Consider the following 21617-nt stretch of genomic DNA (forward strand, 5'->3'; position numbering starts at 1 on the left):
GCCGGTCCCCACCGAGACCCCTGCGGATCCAGAGTCCGCACCTGCTCCTTCATCACCTGCACTGGAGCAGAGGCCGCATTGCTGGGAGACCTCAGGTATGTCCGGCGCTCCTTCACCCAAGAAGACCCGGGGTTGCCCCACCGTTGCCGCGGCCGGCCAGGTTGTACTAGACCTGGTCTGGGACTGGGAAGCCAGTCCCCGAGGGGAGACATCGGAACCCTAAACGGTGGTACTGCAGGCCCCAGTATGCAAAAGCAGGTCCCGGGAGGAGGAGGAGGAGCAGAATGAGGCCTATTGCCGAGCCACCATTAAAAAACTGGCAGCTGATTACCGGGAGAGGAAGCAGAGAAGATTGGCTGTACTGGGCCCGGATCTGAAGAGAAAAGAGAGGACCCGTGCTGGGCATTACAGTTCCCAGGATGCCGCAGGATGGGGGCAGGTCCTTAACGTCAATCAAGAATGGGGGGTTTGGATTTATTGCAGACCCCAAGAGGATAAGTGACTTATTCTTTAGCCGGAGGGACGTTGAATCCCACTTGCCAAAAAGGACACCCAAAACGAAACCAGCAGCCTGGGGAATATGTCACCTTCACCCACCATGAGGGGCTCAGGGGATGGTACGCCCTGAATGTACGCTGTATCCCTGCAGAATTTATTGAGCAGTACCTGCCAAAGAGACCTGTTAATGCTCCTCCACCTCCAGTCACCATCCAAGCTGCTCAGGTGCCTAGGAATCCAATGACTGCCCCGTCAATTCCAACCCGACAGCCTAAAAAAGAAGATCTCTGGCTTGACATCGTGGGAAGAGGACTACCTAAAAATGGTCAATGATTATCTCGAATATGGTGATGGTTCAGCTTCCAGAACCCCAGGAGGGGATCACCAGTAGAAGAAAAAAAAATTTTTCCAAATTTCGTTACCCAGGAGGGTTTGTTGCACCAGTTGTGCCTTTGTCTTTTTGTTCATCATGTTGCCCAGTTTTTGATTGGCAGCATTGTTTTTTAAATGGAACTGTAGAGATCATAGACGCTGATTGGTCCAAAACTTTTATTGTACATAGTTTGCACCTCTTTAGGTGCCCCTTCTTGGTTTTACATATAGGACCCCTTTGTGAAGATAATGGTTACACAAAGACACTTTGCGAAGATGATGTTTTTGAATGGACACTTTTCGAAGAATGATGCCTACCTCAAGGGACACTGCAAGAAATCCCGGCTGGGCGCAGTGTTCGGCACTTTGCAAGAATCTTTGAATGTTTTATGATAACGTATTTGATAATGTTGTGTCTTATGAAAAGTAAATGTCTTTTATAGAATATTTGATACAGAGAATTAGAAAAGTTTTGAGATAGAATGTGAGAATTGAATAAAGACTGAAGAATTGAAAGTGACAGGTGACAGGCCAAGTGTAGATGGTCGGTGTCTTGCATCCAGTAGAGAAGAGAAAAAAAAGAAAGAATTGTAATAAAGAAAATGTGTTGAGTATAGCACTTTGAATTAAGAATTGCACTTAAGTAAATTTTTGATACTAAGATAGGAAGTTAGCCTGTTTGTAACGTTTAAGAAATGTACCTCCTACATTAGGAAGATTAAATAAGTATTGTTAAATAGCATTTAAAAATGTTTGTGTGTTCCTGTATTGTACCTTTTGTTGTTTTGCAGCCCGCGGACGTGCTGTGTTTAACGGGGGGTATGTGGTGCCCCTGAGGCTTCAGTCGCCACAGAGGTACTGCACCTTCTCCTAAGGTGTAGTGCCCCACCATCCAGGTAAGGTGGGAACTCCTGACCACGCTCCACACCTGCATTCCACACACAGGATAGTTCAGTGGGGCCACCTAACAGCTTCAGGCTGGGGGTTAGCAGAGCACCCCTCGTGGAACCCTGCTTCGTAACACGAGATGTGCTGGGAGGCGGGTGGAGTGAGATGATATAAAAAAGTGGGAAGAGAGAGAGTTAGTTGGTGAGAGAGGGAGAAGAGTGAAGATGGGTGTCTGAAGGAAGTGCTGCAGCAGGTCCCAGTGATCTGGGCTGCTGGCACGAGAAAGACCAGAGAAAGAGACTTATAAGATTGGTAACCTAACCTTCCATGAGAGAGAACAGATCGGAACGAAGGAGAATAGAAGGACGGTGAGAAGCTGGTTGAAGAAAGATAGAGAACCCTTCCAGTCCAGAGCGCAAAGGCCGGGGCCCGGTCCCCGAGGTTGATTGAATCTTTATGTCCGGCAACAGACACCGGGGGAGTAGTGAGCTGCTAATGCCTTGCTCCCATCATAGACTTGGGACACAGCAGCAACTGAATAGAGAGCCGGGATGCAGTGAGGAGTCCCCGAAGCAGGCTACAGCTGTCTGTCATACAAGTAGAGACTAGGAACACCTAGAGAGAGGCATTCCAGGGTAACTAAGTACTGGAGTGCTTCGCACCTAAAGGCGCATTGGAGGAGTCGTTCAGTGAAGGTACATATTGGCGGAGTGTGGAAGGGAGAACCCTATCTGGCCTGGAGGTTGGCTGGAGCCCTGACCTGGAGAGCACAGTACGGAGGCAGGCGTGTGTGTGAACTGCAAACAGTGAGTAAAGCCTTGGAACCGCACATCCTGGTGTCCTCCAGTTATTCCATCACCGCTACACCTGGGTAACAACATCTATACCATTCTGCGCCTCTCTTCATCCATTGCACCTACACTGCCCTGGGACTACAGCTCCACCTGTGGGGAGCTACACCATCTTTGCTGCACCACACCATCAGTCCCAGCGGATCTGCATGCAGCGTTGGCTCAACATCTTACTTGCCAAACACCACGGGTGGCATCACAAACTATTCTACCATTAACTACGTCTCCCCCATTGCTTGGGCGCCCAGGGCCACGGACCGGGTCACCGCTGCTGTGACACATCCCCCTGACACCGGCCCGGTACCGAGTACCCCACTGCCCTGGGAGGGCGACCCAACAGTTTTCTCACGTACCGGAGACACAGACACATTCAACTGAAAGTGTCTCTGCAGATGTCTGCGTGTTTTCATGGACCGTGTGTCCATGTGCAAAACACGCAGACATGTCCATTTAAACACGGACACATGGCCTGCAACACGTGCAAACGGAGAACAGTGTACACTGTCCTCCGTGAGCACTGATGGCCGCAGGAGAAGTAGCGCTACTGTAAGCCGCTGTTCCCCTGCATGTGGTGCTGAAGTCGGCTGTCATTCTTCCCTGCTCTGCCGGCAACAGCTTGAGGATGGGAGAATGAATGAACACAAACCGACGTGGCGTCCCCCTTATATTTTTTAACCAACCCGGCAAAACTATACAGGTGCGGGCTGCTCTTTTCAGGCTAGTAAGGGGCCATGAATTTGGACCCCCCCAGCCTAAAAACAGCAGCCTGCAGCTGCCCAGAAAATGTGCATCTATTAAATGCGCCCATTCTGGAGCTTTGTCGGGTTCTTCCCACTTGCCCTGTAGCTGTGGCAAATGGGGTCATAAGGGGTTAATGTCACCTTGCTATTGTAAGGTGACATTAAACCCGGTTTAGTAATGGAGAGGTGTCAATAAGACACCTATCCATTACTATTCCTATGGTAAGTAAAGGGTTAATTAAATACACACACATTAAGAATAAAGTCTTTTAATGAAATAATACACCACACATTTTTCCCATATTTATTACACTGCTAATCCCATCTGGAAGCCATTGATCACCTGTAAAAAAAATAAAAAAACAAACCAACAATATAGCATACCTGTCCGGCGCTCAGTCAAGTCCCACGGCATAAATCCAGATCTGGGGGTTAATAAGTTTACAGCCAGAGCGGTGCTAATGTGACCGCTCGGGCTGTAAACTACTGGGGAATGAATGGGAAGCAGCGCGCACAGGCTCAGTGACTAGCGGTGACATCACTGAGTCTGTGCTCACTGACGGCATGAACTTCTGTAACCTCAGTACCGTGGAAAAATGACACACCAAGTAGACATAGCAAAAAGAGACAACAGCAGAGTCAAAAACGTGATAAAAGCGCACGTGAAAATAACTGCACGCAAAAACGCAATGAAAAAATGCAAGTAACCTAATTTTCCTAATAGGTGCAGAAACGTCAAAGACTCACCAAATACTTCACGTGGGAACGTAGCCTGAAAGTTTTCCATGATTCACACATGTGCCTTTTGCTCAGATTATAAACCGCAATAAACTAGTTGGCCTCGAGACAAAAAAAAAACAGAAATAGACAGCCTCAAAATCATTTTGACAGTCTCATGTGTATATATATCGAGTTCAGGTGAGGAGATTCGGACCGCAAAGCAAGGATGTGTTAATCCGACCATAGTAACTTTTCACCCTTCAGTAAACTGGGTTGACTATTAGAACAGTGGTTGAGGGCCAGTGACCCTTTACCTGCATTACCTCTTAAAAGGGGTTATTCCTATTTAATGACTGAGTCAAGAGCAACTTTGGCCAGGTCTGATTAGTGAAGCTGGGGCTACAGAACTGGCTAAACTCAGTTACGAAAACAGTGTACCCCAGCAGCTCTTGACTGATTTAGTAGTTCCGGTTCTACTATTCAATGCTGGAAGGACTTCCATGGCTGAGATAGTAATAACTCTATTCATGGTCTTTTTTTGCCTTAGAAAAAAAATTAAATGCGGCAGCAGATAACAAAATAACAAATTAAGGCTATGTGCCCACGTTGCGTGTTAAAATGCACACTGAAAACCGGACTCCTTCCCAGAAATCGTGCGTTTTTTTCGCGCGATTTCACCGCGATTTTACCGCGATTCTGTTCGCGATTTTGCCGCGATTTTCTCAAGCACTTTCCAAGCGATTTGAAGCATCGCTTGGAAAGTGATTGACAGGTTGGTCACACTCGTCAAACATAGTGTTTGACAAGTGTGACCAGCTTTTTACTCTTGAGGCTGCCTATGCGGCATCAATAGTAAAAGATAATATGTTAAAAATGAGAAAAAAAAATAAAAAAATCGGGGTATATTTACCTACCGACGTCCCGCGCTGCCATCCCGGGCCTCAGCGTTCCCAGTAATGCCTTGTGAGACCTGTGATGACGTTGGTCTCGCGTTACTATAGCGAGACCACGTCATCACAGGACCTTGCCGCAAGGCATTACTGGGAACGCTTAGGCTGGGAATGCAGCGCCGGACTCCGGAAGGTAAATATACCCCGATTTTTTATTCTTTTTTTTACAGGGGTATGGTACCCAGGGCCTGGAGGACAGTCTCCTCTCCTCCACACCGTGGGTACCAACCGCACATGAGACGCTTAACTTCCCGCATGGTGGGCATAGCCACATGCGGGAAGTAAGCGGTTCTCATGCATTCCTATGGGTGCAGAATCGCGGCAGTTCTTTGCGATTGCGCACAAAAGAATGATCATGCTGCGATTTTTTTTCCGCGATGCGATTCCGCTGCGGAAAAAAGCGCAGCATTAGCACAGCATGTGCAGAATGCCATAGGAATGCATGGGGGGCGGTCTGTACACGATTTTTAAATGTTTTTGCAGCGTTTTCACGCTGAAAATCGCGGCAAAAACGCTTAAAAATCGCATCGTGGGCACACAGCCTTATACTACTTACCACTGTAGAAGAAGCTCCTGTATTCCTGGTATTTATTTATCAGAACATGACCACCACAACTATGACCACCAGTGGACAGAGCGGTCACCATATTCCCCAATGGTGGGCTGTGATACCGATAGTACAGCTGTGACCTCCTACTGACATTGATTGGCTACAGTGGTTACATGTGCAGTTTGTAAATGAATGCTGGGAAGGCAACTGGAGCTTTTATGTTGGATCACCAGGTGATAGAAGGAGGGAGTTATGGTTATTTTGATTTTATATTAAATTTCTTAGTTTTTTATTTTTTAAAGACTGGATAACCTATATAAAGTGCAAGAAAGTGCTTCTCAAAGAATCAAACAGAAGGATACATCGATCAGATCTTCCTCTGTTTTATGCTACTACTGCTGATCTGGTATACAATATCATTAGAAGAGTTTATACTTGTGAACGGTTCTCTCGCATCATGATCTTTTAGACAATAAAGGACTTGGCCACTTTATCTTCATCTTGAAAAATGTGTTGAGGACACAATTTTGTGGCACTGAGGCCTTATTCACACGTTCGTGTTTAAACAAGAATGTAAAAAAAAATGGTCCTGGTGTCAGTGTTTTGGATCAGTGTCATCCGTGTGTCTGTTCTTACCATCACTAGGTCATCAGTGCTTTACAAGGATGGATAAATTGTAAAGCTTTCCTTTGAAACATTAAACACGGACAGCACACAGACGACGCACGGATGTGATCCCTGTACTGGACATGTTTTTCAAGGACTTGTTTTGTCAGATTCCATCCATGATACTAGAAAAAAATAGACATGTGAATAGCACCATAGATTATAATGGGTGCATATTGTATTTGTGAAAATACAAAGGATTTTATTTTTGTGACCCGTGAATAAAATCTCAGTGTTCGAATTCAGTTGAAACCACGAATCTTAGGAAATTTGACTCAAACCTCGTCGGATCCATCCACTCATCTCTAGTAATTTCTTTTAGACTAGGTTTTGGCTGCAGTGCATTTTTTGAAAATTCTTGCCAATTGTGGCAAATGGGGCACCTGCAAATGCAGCCTTTATTGTTAACAATAACCCATTAATGACGGTTACTTCCACTCCATATACAAGTTACCCGCCTGCAGTAAAGGCTGGTGGAGACAAGGACCAGCGGGCACGATCGGAGTGGGGTCAGCCTGACTTGCACGACTGCAGACAGGTCATTTGCAAACAGAGCAAGCAGTAAGTGTCTCCTTTTTTCCTAAAAGAGGCATTTGTTTGGCCAACTTTTTTTTTTCAATGAATCCTTCAGTAACAATAACCAGAGCTAAATATTTTTTTATGTTGTTGTCTATCTTCCCCGAATTAATGCTGCTTGATGAGAACAACTTTCAAGAGACTGAATGGCAGGAGAGATGTAGGTCTCGGTCTGACATGCTTTTTTCATGTACATGTTCCATCTTTAGTTTTTTATGGATAGAATACTTCAGATCGTAGTCTATGGGATTTTTCACATGTCCATGCTTTTTGTGGACCTACTGTATTAAAAAAAACACACACACAACAAAACTGAGACATCTGTTTTTGATCTGAATCACAAATCAAACTCACCCATTCAAGGCAATGGTTTGCTTAAATGTTATCTTTGTGTCTATGCTATCCCAGTGCTATCCGGTTATTACATTTTAATGAGTGGGAGAAGCTTCGAATTTATTTATTTTTGCATATTCAAAAAAATGGATGGCACACTGATGGCAAAAATATACACACAGACCAAGATGAATGAAAATTGTAACAAGCTCACGGATGAACAAAAGGTTTTTTTTTTTTCTTCTGTGCAGAATGACTAATAATAAGTTATAACCTTTGTGCAAGTGCAAATGAGTGATTTTCCAATGGTCAATGTAGAAAAAAATAAGAAAAATCACAGCATGCGCTATTCTGGTCTATAGTGCACACGACAATAATGCTGTAACCATTTTTTTGCTGCATTTTTTAAAGCAAATTTTAAGTTGTGTTTTACAGCACCAGCAAAAGCTATGAGATTTCAGAAATCTCATGCACACACATCCTTTTTCCTGATAAATTGAAAAAATGCAGCATCTTTGAAAACTGCAGCATGTCACTTTCAACATTTTTCCACCCGCAGAAATCAAAGAGTAAGTGCAAAATGCAGATATCGGGTTTTGCTGTGTTTTTGGTTCAAAAACCTTTAAGAAGTTGCATCATTGTTTTTTCTTTATTCATATGCACTAAACTTTATCAGCATGCACAAGAGACAAATGCACCCTGATAAAAACGCAGCAAAACATGCTTTTTGTAAGCAGCTTCTATACTGCAAAGAGAATCCAATGAAGAAGAAAACGGATGGCACTCACTGGTAAAAGTCACTTTTCCAATATTTTAAAACATCGGCGTCGGGAACAGGAGTGGAGGAGACAACGGCCATATCGCGCTGCAGTAGCGCTTCTACAGGTTTGACCCGTAGAAGCGCTACTGCAGCGCGAAATGGCCGTCGTCTCCTCCACTCCTGCTCCCATCTTCCAGACGCCGATGTTTTAAAATATTGGAATAAAAAGTGACTTTTACCGGTGAGTGCCATCCATTTTTTTCTTTATTGGAATCTATTGTGGCTGCTCGATTTGGAGAGGCACCCTGGCTTAGGGCAGTTTCACACGTCAGTGTCTCCGGTACGTGTAGTGACAGTTTTCTCACGTACCGGAGACACTGACACATGTAGACACATTTGAATGAATGGGTCTATGCAGATGTCAGCGTGTTTTCACGGACCGTGTGTCCATGTGCAAAACACGCTGACATGTCCATTTTTGTGCAACAGCACAGATCACACGGACCCATACAAGTCAATGGGTCTGTGTAAACACGTACCGCACACGGATGCTGTCCGTGTGCAATCCGTGTGCGTTTTTAAAAGTCAAAGGCTTAACATTGAAAATAATTTTTCAAAAACACGGACACGCGGACAGCACACAGATGGTACATACGGACAGCACACGGATGGCATACGTATGCACAAGGACAGCTCTGGTACCGTTTTTTCCTGTACCGGAATTTTCTGGACGTGTGAAACTGCCCTTATGGAGCGCATATTGCTGAACGCATAATTGCGGCTTTACTGCATGACACCTGTGCAGAGAGTTGGTTCCCTCGCTGTGCGGACGTTCACTTTTTCGGTGTGTTTTGGAAGTTTACTGCAAAGAGAGCAGGTTTTGCCTGCAGAAAAAATGCAACGTGCGAACATATCTTAAGTGCTTATGCATACACCCGTGCAAATCAGTCTGAGCTTGGACAATTAATGCATGGACTGGCTGCAGGTCTTACGACTAGACCAACATCAAGCTGGGCCAAAATTATGCAACTTTTCAAAGATTTTTATGCCAGCATACTGGCTTAAAAGATTAGATTTTTTTTTCAGGCATTTAAACTACAAGGAAAAGAAACCAGAAAATCTGCCAGCAAAGTTGTTTCAGAAAAAAATACCGCTGGCTTTTTTTCTGAGGCAGCTTCACCTACGGAAATCTCAGCACATCCACTGTAGTAATAAAGACATTGTGTGCACCTACCCTTCCTGCCAGAAATGCAGTTGTAATTCTTAATTATATCCTAAATGTTATTGTCTATTGTACTTATCATTAACAAGAAAAACCTGACCTGAAGGGCGATTTCTGTAGAAGAGCCTGCCCCTGGTGGAAAGCCTCAGTAGTACACCTCTGGATCTCAGCTTCTGCTTCCTTTTGCTTTGCAGCCAGTTCATTCACGCTTACAATTTGCATCTTCAGGTAGGACTCCATGCTTCCGAGCTTGTCAAACGCCTGAGAAATATTACAATATATCCGGATGAATTCCCATGACCTTGCCACCTCTGGTACTGTACAAAATCCCATGAGATCATAACACCATACTGATGAAATCCTCACATCCTCCTGTCGTGAAACTGTATCATATTTACACGGTGATCGTTCAGTGATTGTCAGCAGGTGGATACATACGGTGCCCTGTGTAAGGGGCTTTGATAAGGACTATTGTTGGTACCAACGCATGGGTACACCAAAGGATGGACAGGAGTCATTAAAATCCTAACCCAAAATAAAGGTATTGCATGTGTGTGAATAAACCCTCATTGACATGTCTGTGTTCAGACACATAAGTGAAAAAATGGTTCCGGTGTCATCAGTGTTTGGCCTGTGTGTCCGTTTTTCCTCATCAGTGTCTTTAGTGTTTTTCCGGTATTGATATAGAAATAAATCACAAAGCTTCTCCTATACTTTAATGTTAAACATGTACAACACACGGATGCCATCCGTGTACCATTTGGGTTTATTGCCTTTTGTCATCTGTGCTGCTGAAAAAACGGACATATCTCCATGAGTTCTACATGGAAAAAACACGGACATATGAATAGCACCATAGATTATAATGTGTATGTGTTGTATAAGTGAAAAAGGCGGCTGGATCATATACGTGCTACACAAATGTCTGAATGAGGCCTTACTAGCACTTGTTCTATTAACCTGCTTTTGTGTTTTACATGTATTTTAACCACTTTCTGGCCTATGGCGTATATGTGTGTCATAGTTTGCAACTTGCCCCCCTCCTGTTTGATGTGGGCTCGAGTGCTGAGCCGCCAACTTTTCTGGCATATGTCAGTTGATTTCATCAGCTGACATGTGCCCTTAACAGCCTCGGATGGAATCATGATTCACCTGAGGGTGATGATATGTTAAATGCCGCTGTCAATCTCTGACAGTGACATTTAACATGATCATGCCGGAAGCACGTCATTAGCTCCGCCCATCGACAACCGTGTCACATGATTGTGGGATGCCAATGGGTTGGCATGAAACCCAGGGTCTGCAGGAGACCCCTGTGGTTGTCATTGCTGGATAGCGATGAGTTAGGGCCCTACTATGTGTAGCACAGGCTATCGGAGGATAGCAGCTTCTAGTCTCCCATGGAGACCATTGAAGCCAGTAAAAAGTTTAAAAAAAAAAAAGTTTTTAAAAATATATACATATGTGGTACCCCTGAGGTCAGAAATGCCTGATCTGTCAATACATGGAAAGAATTAATCCAATCGGTAAATGGCGTAACGAGAAAAAAAATCAAAACTCCAGAATTACATTTTTTCGGTCACCACATCACCACAACATTGCATTGTATCTACCTCAAAATGGTATTAATAGAAATATCAACTCAACACGCAAAAAAAAAGCCCTCACCCAGCTCCAGATCATGAAAAAATGGAGACGCTACGGATCTCTGAAAATGACACTTTTTTTTTTTTTTTTTTTTTTTTTTTACAAATTTTGGATTTTTTTCCATCACTTAAAGAAAAAGAACCATTACATATTTAGTATCTACGAACTCATAATGACCTAGAGAATCATAATGGCAAGTCAGTGTTAGCATGTACTGAACATGGTAAAAAAAACTCCTAAAACAATTGTGGAATTGCACTTTTTTGCAATTTCACCACACTTTGAATTTTTTTTCCCATTTCCAGTACACTATATGGTAAAACCAAAGGTGTCATTCAAAAGTACAACTTTCCCTGCAAAAAAAAGCTCTCACATGCCCATATTGATGGAAAAATGGAAAAGTTATGGCTCTGGGAAGAAGGGGAACAAAAAACGAAAACTCAAGCACAGAAAAACCCATGGTGGTGAAGGGGTTAAATGGATTCTTTAGCTAAATAAAATATTGTTGCCTATGTCTAAATTAGTAAGTTATACAGCTTTGTAATATAGGTGCCCCCATATTCGGCTACATGCTCTGGGCCACTGCTGGCCATCTTCCAATTGATGCTGAACATTGGATAGCATTTCCTTTGCCGGCATGTGATTAGAGCTGTGATTGAAGAGGACTGATCGGTTCAGGACTTATTCAGATGCTCGTTTTTGGTTTTTTTTTCACTAAGAGAAAAAAAATTCAGATTTTCTTCAGCTTTTCTCAGGTGAGTGGGAAAAAATTTTGGTTTTTTTAAGCTTCTATCTAGCAGTCCATGAAGACAGGATGGCATATGGGTGGCTTCCGTGTTCTGTCCGATAGTTTTTCACAGATCCATAGACTTGCATTGCTGACTTCGATTCAAAACTCGGATCAACAACGGACATGTTTTCACGATTTTGTGCGGACCACCTTGTCCGCTAATAAAAATTGGGCATGTGAACAGCTCCATAGACTATACTAGGTACAAGTGTTATCCATGAAAACCACGGCTAGAACTTGAATGAGATCTAAAGAGGTTGTCAGAGCTTTTCTTCAATCCCCTCACTTACATCTTTGGTTGGTTCACACAAGTAGATAAAAAAACGTTCAGAGTTTCATCCAGAAATCTTGGACTTTTTTTTTCTTACTCGCCGTCTGTGTACAATGCGTTTTTTTTTTTTACTGCAATAGCTAACAATCATTTAGAAAACTCCCCTCTTATCTCCTCTTCCCACAATCGCATACAAGATTTCTCTCGCGCATCACCCCTACTTTGGAACTCTCTACCACAACATATCAGACTCTCACCTACCATCGAAACCTTCAAAAAGAGCCTGAAGACCCACCTCTTCCGACAAGCCTATAACCTGCAGTAACCACCGATCGACCAAACCGCTGCATGGCCAGCTCTACCCTCGCCTACTGTATTCTCACCCATCCCTTGTAGATTGTGAGCCTTCGCCGGCAGGGTCCTCTCTCCTCCTGTACCAGTTATGACTTGTATTGTTTAACATTATTGTACTTGTTTTTATTATGTATACCCCTGCTTACATGTAAAGCGCCATGGAATAAATGGCGCTATAACAATAAATAATAATAATAATAATAAAACCACATGTACAATTTCCTATGCTACAGAATTGCAATGTATCCTTAAAAAAGATGCCTTACTGTAGCTCTGTATGGCATCCGATTTTTTTTTTTTTTTTTGCGCACACATAAACTCGAATGGGCAAGTATCATCTGATTTACAGAAGAAACTAGTGCATGCTGAGTTTTTTTTTTTCACTTGCAGATTCCGTCAGTAAGAAAAAAATCGCTTATCTGCACTGCCACATTGAATAACGCTGCTCCGAGTTCTGTTAGGCTTTTTTTTTCCCCAAGGACAGCACTCGAACCGAAAATGCGTACGTTTGTATGAACGAACCCATTGGGAGGCTGTTTGTGAGCATGTCAACTTCTTCCAGTTCAGCAGTTTAAGCGTTAAGTGACAAGTCCTCAACGTAATAGCCTCAGTCATATTTAGTTATACCCCAAAAATGTAGACATTTCCAACTTTGCAGCTTAATACACGCTACACCCAGCTTTGTATTAATTTATACTGCACAGGTAAAGTTATAAAGAAAAACTTTTAAAATTTGTTATACTGCTACTAAAAGCATTTCCATTACTAGAAGCGCAAGCCAAGCATTACATTTCCTGTCTGCCTACCTTGTTAACGCAGTTAAAAAAATGATTGGCTTCCAGTAAAAGGGCTTGTCTGTGATCCATCAGATTCCAGTATTCATCATGGAGTGCATTTAATTTTTCATATGCGCTGTTTAGTTTCTCCACATCTGTACAGTCCTTCAGGGCAGCCAGATCATCAACTTCCGATTTCAACTTGTGAAAGGATGAAGTCCATTCCTTTTAAAAGAAAGAAAAGTCAAGTCAGATCCTAGCAATGTAGGTAGCACAAGTTCCCATGGCATGACCATTTATAAACATTTATAAGCCAGTCGGCCACATGGGACATCACCCTCAAGCTGGGCCAGGTCAAGATATTTTGGTGCCCTAGGCAGATGAAGCCGATAGTGCCCTCCTGATGAACCCTCAGCCCACAAGTAAAGAAACGGGTCAGAGACTAAGGTAACAGGTAACCTCATGCCCCCCCATCCCACTCTGATAACCTCTTTCCCTAGAACTGTTACTTTTTTCACGTGAAAATACCAGCAAAAATTTTAAAAAAAAGTTGTGCATTTTAGGGGTGAAAGTCAATAAGGAGTGTGTTTTCAAAGTTAGATGTAGAATTATTCATTGTTTAAACACGGTTAAATTAAGATGTCCAGCATTTGGCGGATACCCTAATGGAAACTAAACAGACCCCATATAAGATAAAATATGTCTGATGGTTTTTACATCCGTCAAGTGATAAATATAGTTTGCAACAAAACTGATGATGGTTCTGGTGCCGTATTCCTGTATCCTGTACATATAGTAGTTCTAGCGACGTATTCAAGTAAGAATGTTGGTGCCTTTAATGTTTTCATGAAGTTGATGTTCAGAACCATCATCAGTGCATGAATATGAAGCCAAAATCATCATCGGTACATAAATAAAACATCAGAGCCATTAATAGTACAAAAATATGGCACCAGAACAGTCAACATTAATTAAATAGGTGACTAGAACCACCATCAGTACATGAATACGGCTCTAGAAACACTATCAGCAAATGAATGAATAACCAGTACCATAATTAGTTCATTAATGCATCACTATAATCTTTATTGGTACATGACTGCATCACCAGAACCAGTACATGAATACACCACCAGAACTACCATCCCTACAAAAATACATCACCCAGTTTAGAACAGCAATCAGTTATAATGTCAGGGCAAAATACATTTATATCTCATAAACCTACAATTCCCAGTATATCTTTAATAATGGCAAGGAGATGCTGGGAGTTGTTGTTATTAGTTATTATCACACTTTGGACCATACAGGAACCACAGTAGTGGTGAGACATAGTCAGTATCAACAAGTACACATTTACATCCATACTCCTACACATTACATTACATACAGTTTCACCTTGTAGGTGACGTTCTCGGAGTCATTTCTTCTTCTTCTCGTCTCCATCTTGATCAAATGCCATGATGACTTTTCACATCCACAGCTAGTCTCTGCAGACTTCCCTCTTCTCCGATCTTCTGCTGCACATCCCAACATATTGCCTTTAAAAATAAGAGTGTCATTATAATGCCCTCTGCATAAAAAAATCTTTCCATACTATGCCCTAAGTAAGACTCCTATGATATATGGCCTCCACACTGTCTGTTCTTTGGAGCTATAACCACCACACTGTTTTCCATTATCAACTGTAAACGCTACACCATCAGCCCTTACGTACCTTGGCCTATACCATGGGTGTCTGCTTTCCAATGTTCTCCCTTACACTCCTTTTATCTTCACACATTCTCCCAATGGGATATTCTCTCTCCATACTGTGCCCACATTTCACACTGCCCTCTCTCTATATCCATTCTGTGCCCCTTTTCACACTATGCCCTCATACTGCCTACCACATTGTCCTCTCCAAACTGTACCCCCTTCTCACTCTGTCCCCCTACATGGTGTGATGTCACTATGCTGCTCATACACTACATTCATAACAGCCCCTCAATATACACTAAGATGTCCACTCCACTATAGCCCCCTATGCAGTACAATGTCCACCACAACCCTCTACACATAGTATAGTACAGTGTTCCCCACAGTACCTCCTGTAATGTCCACACAGCCAGCTCCTCCTCTTGTAATGTCCCCGCTGCTTGTCCCACTTGTAGCGTCCTACCAGCCAGCCCCTTTGTGATGTCCTACCAGCCAGCCCCTTTGTGACGTCCTACCAGCCAGCCCCTTTGTGACATCCTCCCAGCCATCCCCTTTGTGACGTCCTACCAGCCAGCCCCTTTGTGACATCCTCCCAGCCATCCCCTTTGTAACGTCCCCACGGTCAACCCACATAGTGAGTAAAATAAGAAAAATAAAGCTTATACTCATCTAGCACAGGCTCCCAGTCCAGCACAGTCTCCGTCTCCCTTTATGTCTGGTGCAGAAGTAGGCGCTGGATGTCACTACCATGCCATCCGATGTCACCTGGGTGCGCCGTATCCTGCAGTGAGCAGGATGGAAGTGGCCTGTGTTCTTTTGGAGTTCCCAGTGGAGCAGGGTGCTAATTGCAGGGCCTCTGCTCCTGTCCAGAGTGGCACTCACAGCAATTGTGTTTGCATCTGACAGACGCGAATGCAATTGAGAGCAGGAAGTGAGTGATAACTGGGGTGAGTGGTGTCACGTCTGTCAGTGTGCTGCAAGCCTGTGGCCGGAAGAAGGTGTCGGGCTGCCACAGGTTTTTAGGTTTGTCAGGTTTTTTTTTCTTTTAAATGTGCCCTCTTGGGGAGGTGGGTGGTAGCACCCTAGGCAGGTGCCTACTCCTTGTCCTGGAACTGCCCTCAAGTCTTATTAACCCATCCATTTAAGGACTGTTTTTCATCTGTGTGCTGATTTTTTTTTTTAACCATTTTGTCATGTGTGTCTGGGTTTTTTTTTTTTTAACCATCCTTATGCCATCCTACATTTTATTTAAGATGCAAAAAATTGAGCAGTCAGTAAAAAAAATGGAAAGCAAACAGATGCCATTTGTGTGTTGGCCAATTTGTTTTTCACTTACCCATTCACTTGAAAAGGCAAGTTTAGTCCACAAAACGGACCAGAGCATTATATGCGGACCATCGTTCAGCAAAAAAACCTGTCTTGTGAATATTATCATATCTGACTTCTCGATAGGGCCTTCCAATAACTTACTGTTTGGGGTAAATATCAGTTGTGCCTTTCATGGAAAATCTAGACTTTGCCATATGGTTACAAAAATAGCACAAATTGTGACCAATTTCTCAATATGTCAGACACAGTATAATGTATTTGCCAACTAGTCTGTAGTGTATAGTGATCATCTTTAACAAGCATGGCACATTTTTTAAATTGTCTTAGCCATACACCTTTCTTATTAAAATCTGTCTATGATGGTAAAACTAGGTATATGTACGTATTTTATGTGTTTATTATGTCTTTATAGAAACGAGGCACTTTCCTGTCACAGAACTGGTCGTCTGGTACTGAACTTCTCCACGCTCATTACTTTTTCTGCCCATTAGCTGACTTGTAATAGAAAATGTACTTCCACCTGTTCTCTCCTCAGGCGACACCATTATCTCTTCTTATCTCTGTGGTATCCTTACAAAATGGAGCTTTATTATGCACATTTACTGTTGGAAATGAGCTTGTTTTTCAGATAAGGTTTCTAGAAATGCTTAATGTCTTCGGAAACTGTGGAAATGGCAAACTTTTGAAATATACTTGTATGCATGTATGTACTGTGTGTGTACAATATAACAAATAATACACAGAACCCAATTTATTATTTGTATAGCCATTGAAGAGGCCAACGGTGAATAATAGAATCATGAAATACCACATAATAGCGCAAAATCCATAAGGACAGTTTATACAGTTTCTGTTCAGACTGGAGATATACGGTAACTCAATTGATTTAAATTAAGGAAATATATAGCCAATTGAAAGCTTCTGAGAGGGTTGAAAATGGACTTTTGACACTCAACCCCTTGTATATTTTTTTTTGGCACTTTGTAATTAGTTTTACTAAATATTGGGTAGTTCTCCAGTTTGAGTAATTTATGCCACAGAATTTTTCTTCTCCATGCGAGACTGACCGGAGAGTGTGCATGGGAAGCCAGCATAGGTTCACATTTAAATGTAGCACAGGATGTTAAGGCCTGGGTCGAGTGTCTGCAACCTGAAGAGCTGATGAGCAGAAAGCCAGAAAGATCTAAGCCACCATCCAGGAAGGACACTACTGCAAGTGTTGAAGTGTGCCACTGCAGGAGACGAGGCCTTCCTGGGTCAAGAGCTAGGAGATATGAAAGGAAGTCTTCCATTAAACATCAAAGCCTGGTTTTGAGGTGGTCCATTTAGAAAAAATCATTGTCCCTACAGTGAAACATGGTGGTGGCAGTGGCCTTATGTGGAGCTGCATAAGTGGTGATGGTGTTGGGGAGCTACATTTCATTGATGGTATCATGAATTTATAGATGTACTTATCTATATTGAAAAACAAGATACTGCCATCACTCCATGCCCTTGGTAGATAAGCACTCATTTATGCTGAGGAGAAGTATAAGTGGTACATGTACGAAATGTGTCTTAACATAAAATGTGAAACTGTACTAAATATGATTTACAATACAGAAAAGATATTGATATGCTGACATATAGTGACTTTATATATGTAAAGCATGCAAAAGGCATATATTAGAAAATATATACCTAATGGACAGTGTTGTCATTTCCTGACTTATGCCAAATGTAGACAGAAATCATACCCATACCTGCATCTCAAAGCTAAGTTTTTCTGCTCTGCTTTGTACTCTTCAGTTTTGTTTTTGTCTTGCCTTGTTTTTTGGGAGTTCTGCCATCCCCGGCCAGGGGTGAGCTGAATTCCATTTTTGTCTCTGATCTGTTGATCTTTTGCTCTGTCTTCAGAATATACCTGAGTGCTGATATAGTCTTTTGAAGCCTAGCGACTTCAGGGCCTGTTTTTCCTATCAGTCGGTTGGCTCATTTTGATAGGGTTTTTGCGGATGGCAGACAGCAGCTTTCCTATCCTGTCCTATGTAGTTAGCTTGGGCCCCATCATTTGCTCAACCTATCTTTCTATCTGTGTTTGTGTTTTCATCTTGCTTCACCGTCATTATATGTTGGGGGCTGCCTATTGCTTTGGGGTCTGCTCTGGGGCAGTTTAGTTTTTCCCCTTTCTGTCTTTAGGCTATGTAGCTCTCCGGCTGTGATCAAGGGGTCTAGGGCACCGTAGGAACCCCCCACGGCTACTGCTAGTTGTTGTGGATAGGTTCAGGGGTCTGCAATCCGATAGCTGCCAACCTCTCTGGTTTTTCTGGACTTAGCTGGTATTTTGTTTTTTCCTCCTTCGGTGACTCATCATAACACTGTTGCCTTTGTTGCTTCATCTGGTGTAGTGTAGAAGTTGGGAAAAAATTAAGCAATGTGTTCTGCAAGCGGTGCTCTAGATAACTGTGTTATTTCCTGCAGAGACGAGCCCTGGCTGGAAGACGTGATGGCAGTCTGTGCTGGATGAAAGATGAAAAGCAAAGCTGAAGGACTTCACCTAGAGACGTCACTGGTGAGTCAGCGTGTTACTTGCACGCTGATACTATACACCATATACAGAGGTCCTGTGCATGATGTCACCGGTGATCACTGTATTACCTATACCCAGACACTGAATACTAAGTACAGATCTCCTGTGTATAATGGCACTTATGGTGATCGCATTATTTATTTTTATTAATGATCAGTATTGTAGTATTCAGTCATCATGTGGTGGTAATATGTTGTCTGGGCATGGTGTGGTGGTATTTGTCCCTTGTATGTGCTATTATTCTGTCACTGTGGTGGTAATATGTGGTCTGGGTATGGTGCGGTGGTATTTGTCCTTTATGTGCTATTATTCTGTCACTGTGGTGGTAATATGTGGTCTGGACATGGTGTGGTGGTATTTGTTCCTTGTATGTGATATTATTGGTCACTATGGGGTGGTAATATGTGGTCTGGACATGGTGTGGTGGTATTTGTTCCTTGTATGAGATATTATTGGTCACCATGTGGTGGTAATATGGTGTCTGAATGTGGTGCACTGGTATTTGTCCCTTTGGATGTGATATTATTGGTCATTTTAAAAATTGAAAAATAAATAAAAAATATACCTAAATTGTATTGGATATTTCAACAAATGCTTAATAAGTTAGAGTAGAGTGGGGCCTAGCCAAAAGAGTCTACCTTGTTGTGGTGGCAGATTTAAAAAATCTTTTGGCCAAAACAAGAGCTGCTGGCTATGTATGTGATCTGTAAATGGGAACTGTTAATGTGCGATTGGTGAGAAGTGGAGTTTTTCTGAGAGAGAGCAGTGGGACTGTGGACAGTTCGAAGGGTGGAAGACTGGGGTGGAGCCTGGGCGGAGTCCCAAGGGGGCCCCGAAAATTTTGCCAGTATGGGGCCCTGAAATTCCTAGTGGCAGCCCTGCTGGGAAGTATGGTGTGACCCGGCAGCGTTCCTATGGAGGCTAGGGACAGCACAGGGACAGAGAATGTCAAACCGTGTAAGGAACTGTATGCTGTCTCAGTATGTGAACTGGACGAGCTGTGTCAAGTGTTGAGTAAAGTTAACTGAAGTTGGATCTGGACTCTGTTTGGTACACAGTCACAGCCAAGAAACGGTGCCTCAAGAGCCCCCACACTCGTAGTCTAATTATAGAGTCAGTATACTAACAGATACAATGACCCATTAGAGGGGTTGTCCCATGTTCTGATTTGGAGAGCACACTGCTTCACTGCCTCCCAGCTTCATGCCTGTGTGAGGCAGTGTTCTCCTGATAATCGATGGCTTGAATCAGCAACATGGTTGTGCCATTAGCCTGAAGTATGTGCTGTGCTGCAAGCAAAAGTAACTTTTTCTCTGTAATGTCAGAGGAGTGCAGAGGCACTAATGCTGGCAGGATCTAGTGATCTGTTCAGTATCAAGAGTATTACTTGCAATTAGTGATGGGCGAGTAGCATTGTTGCTCGGGTCTCTCCGAGCATGCTCAGGTGTTCCCCGAGTATTTTGGCGTACTCGGAGATTTAGTTTTCGTCGTCTCAGCTGCATGATTTGCGGCTGCTAGACAAGCTGAATACATGTTGGAATTCCCTAACAAACAGGCATTCCTCACATGTAGAGTTGAGCGAAACGGGTCGAAAAAATTCAAAAGTCGCCGACTTTTGGCAAAGTCGGGTTTCATGAAACGAAACCCGACCCTAGGATGAGGTCGGCCACGAGGTCGGCGACTTACGCGCCAAAGTCGTGTTTCAAAAGTTTGTTTTGCGCTCTTTTTCAGCCAATCAGGATCCACGGACACTGTGGGCAACGTGATGACCTAGGCACGGGTCACCACCATCTTTCAGAAGGGCATGCAAGTGATTGGCTTGCTTTGGTGGGCGTCACAGGGGGTATAAAAGGGCGTGCACGCCGACCGCCATCTTACTTCTGCCGATCTTAGTATAGGGAGAGGTTGCTGCTGATTCTGTAGGGAGAGCGTTAGGCAGGGAAGAAGACAAAAAAACTGCTTCTGCTGCTAGCGATTTGGCCTGCACAACACACAAGTCACTGTGTGTGCAGTGCAAGGGGAGGCTATATAGTGGTGTATCAGTGGTGTTGGTTGTTGGGCTGCCTTTTAAGGCTTCCTGACACGCTGGCATTGCTGTTTACCCACTGCTCCCCAAACTGCTTTTTTAAAAGCAATCCAATCTCCCTTATCCTCTAGTCACTTTTGTCACAGCTGTGCCATCGAGCGTGTCACATAGCGCTCAGATATCAGTGGGCCTCACACAATCCACAAGTGTCCAGTGTCCAAAAGTGTGCGCAGAGATTCAAAATCTCTATTATCCTCTCGTCACTTTGGTCACAGGCAGCTGTGCCATCGAGCGTGTCACATAGCGCTCAGATATCAGTGGGCCTCACACAATCCACAAGTGTCCAGTGTCCAAAAGTGTGCGCAGAGATTCAAAATCTCCATTATCCTCTCGTCACTTTGGTCACAGGCAGCTGTGCCATCGAGCGTGTCACATAGCGCTCAGATATCAGTGGGCCTCACACAATCCACAAGTGTCCAGTGTCCAAAAGTGTGCGCAGAGATTCAAAATCTCCATTATCCTCTCGTCACTTTGGTCACAGGCAGCTGTGCCATCGAGCGTGTCACATAGCGCTCAGATATCAGTGGGCCTCACACAATCCACAAGTGTCCAGTGTCCAAAAGTGTGCGCAGAGATTCAAAATCTCCATTATCCTCTCGTCACTTTGGTCACAGGCAGCTGTGCCATCGAGCGTGTCACATAGCGCTCAGATATCAGTGGGCCTCACACAATCCACAAGTGTCCAGTGTCCAAAAGTGTGCGCAGAGATTCAAAATCTCCATTATCCTCTCGTCACTTTGGTCACAGGCAGCTGTGCCATCGAGCCTGTCACATAGCGCTCAGATATCAGTGGGCCTCACACAATCCACAAGTGTCCAGTGTCCAAAAGTGTGCGCAGAGATTCAAAATCTCCATTATCCTCTCGTCACTTTGGTCACAGGCAGCTGTGCCATCGAGCCTGTCACATAGCGCTCAGATATCAGTGGGCCTCACACAATCCACAAGTGTCCAGTGTCCAAAAGTGTGCGCAG

General features: G+C 43.5%; 1 protein-coding gene and 1 long non-coding RNA gene across 3 annotated transcripts in view; one reads left to right on the forward strand and one right to left on the reverse strand.

The window, feature by feature from the left end:
* Positions 1-21617, reverse strand: part of CCDC141 (coiled-coil domain containing 141) — a 198540-nt gene that overhangs the window by 96675 nt on the left and 80248 nt on the right. Inside the window, exons 7-8 of the mRNA XM_073577467.1 lie at positions 12995-13189; positions 9227-9387 (exon numbers count right to left, since the gene is read on the reverse strand). Of these exons, the coding sequence (XP_073433568.1) occupies positions 9227-9387; positions 12995-13189 (356 nt within the window). The remainder of the gene's footprint in view (positions 1-9226; positions 9388-12994; positions 13190-21617) is intronic.
* The window catches only part of LOC141091765 (uncharacterized), a 77256-nt gene continuing 64883 nt past the window's right edge, over positions 9245-21617 (forward strand). For both annotated transcript variants that reach the window (XR_012232568.1, XR_012232569.1), the window contains exons 1-2: positions 9245-9354; positions 18452-18542. This is a non-coding gene — a long non-coding RNA (uncharacterized lncRNA). The remainder of the gene's footprint in view (positions 9355-18451; positions 18543-21617) is intronic.

The sequence above is a fragment of the Dendrobates tinctorius genome, unplaced genomic scaffold, assembly GCF_039654945.1.
Source record: "Dendrobates tinctorius isolate UK_male_01 unplaced genomic scaffold, ASM3965494v1 ptg000056l, whole genome shotgun sequence".
Taxonomy (NCBI): domain Eukaryota; kingdom Metazoa; phylum Chordata; class Amphibia; order Anura; family Dendrobatidae; genus Dendrobates; species Dendrobates tinctorius.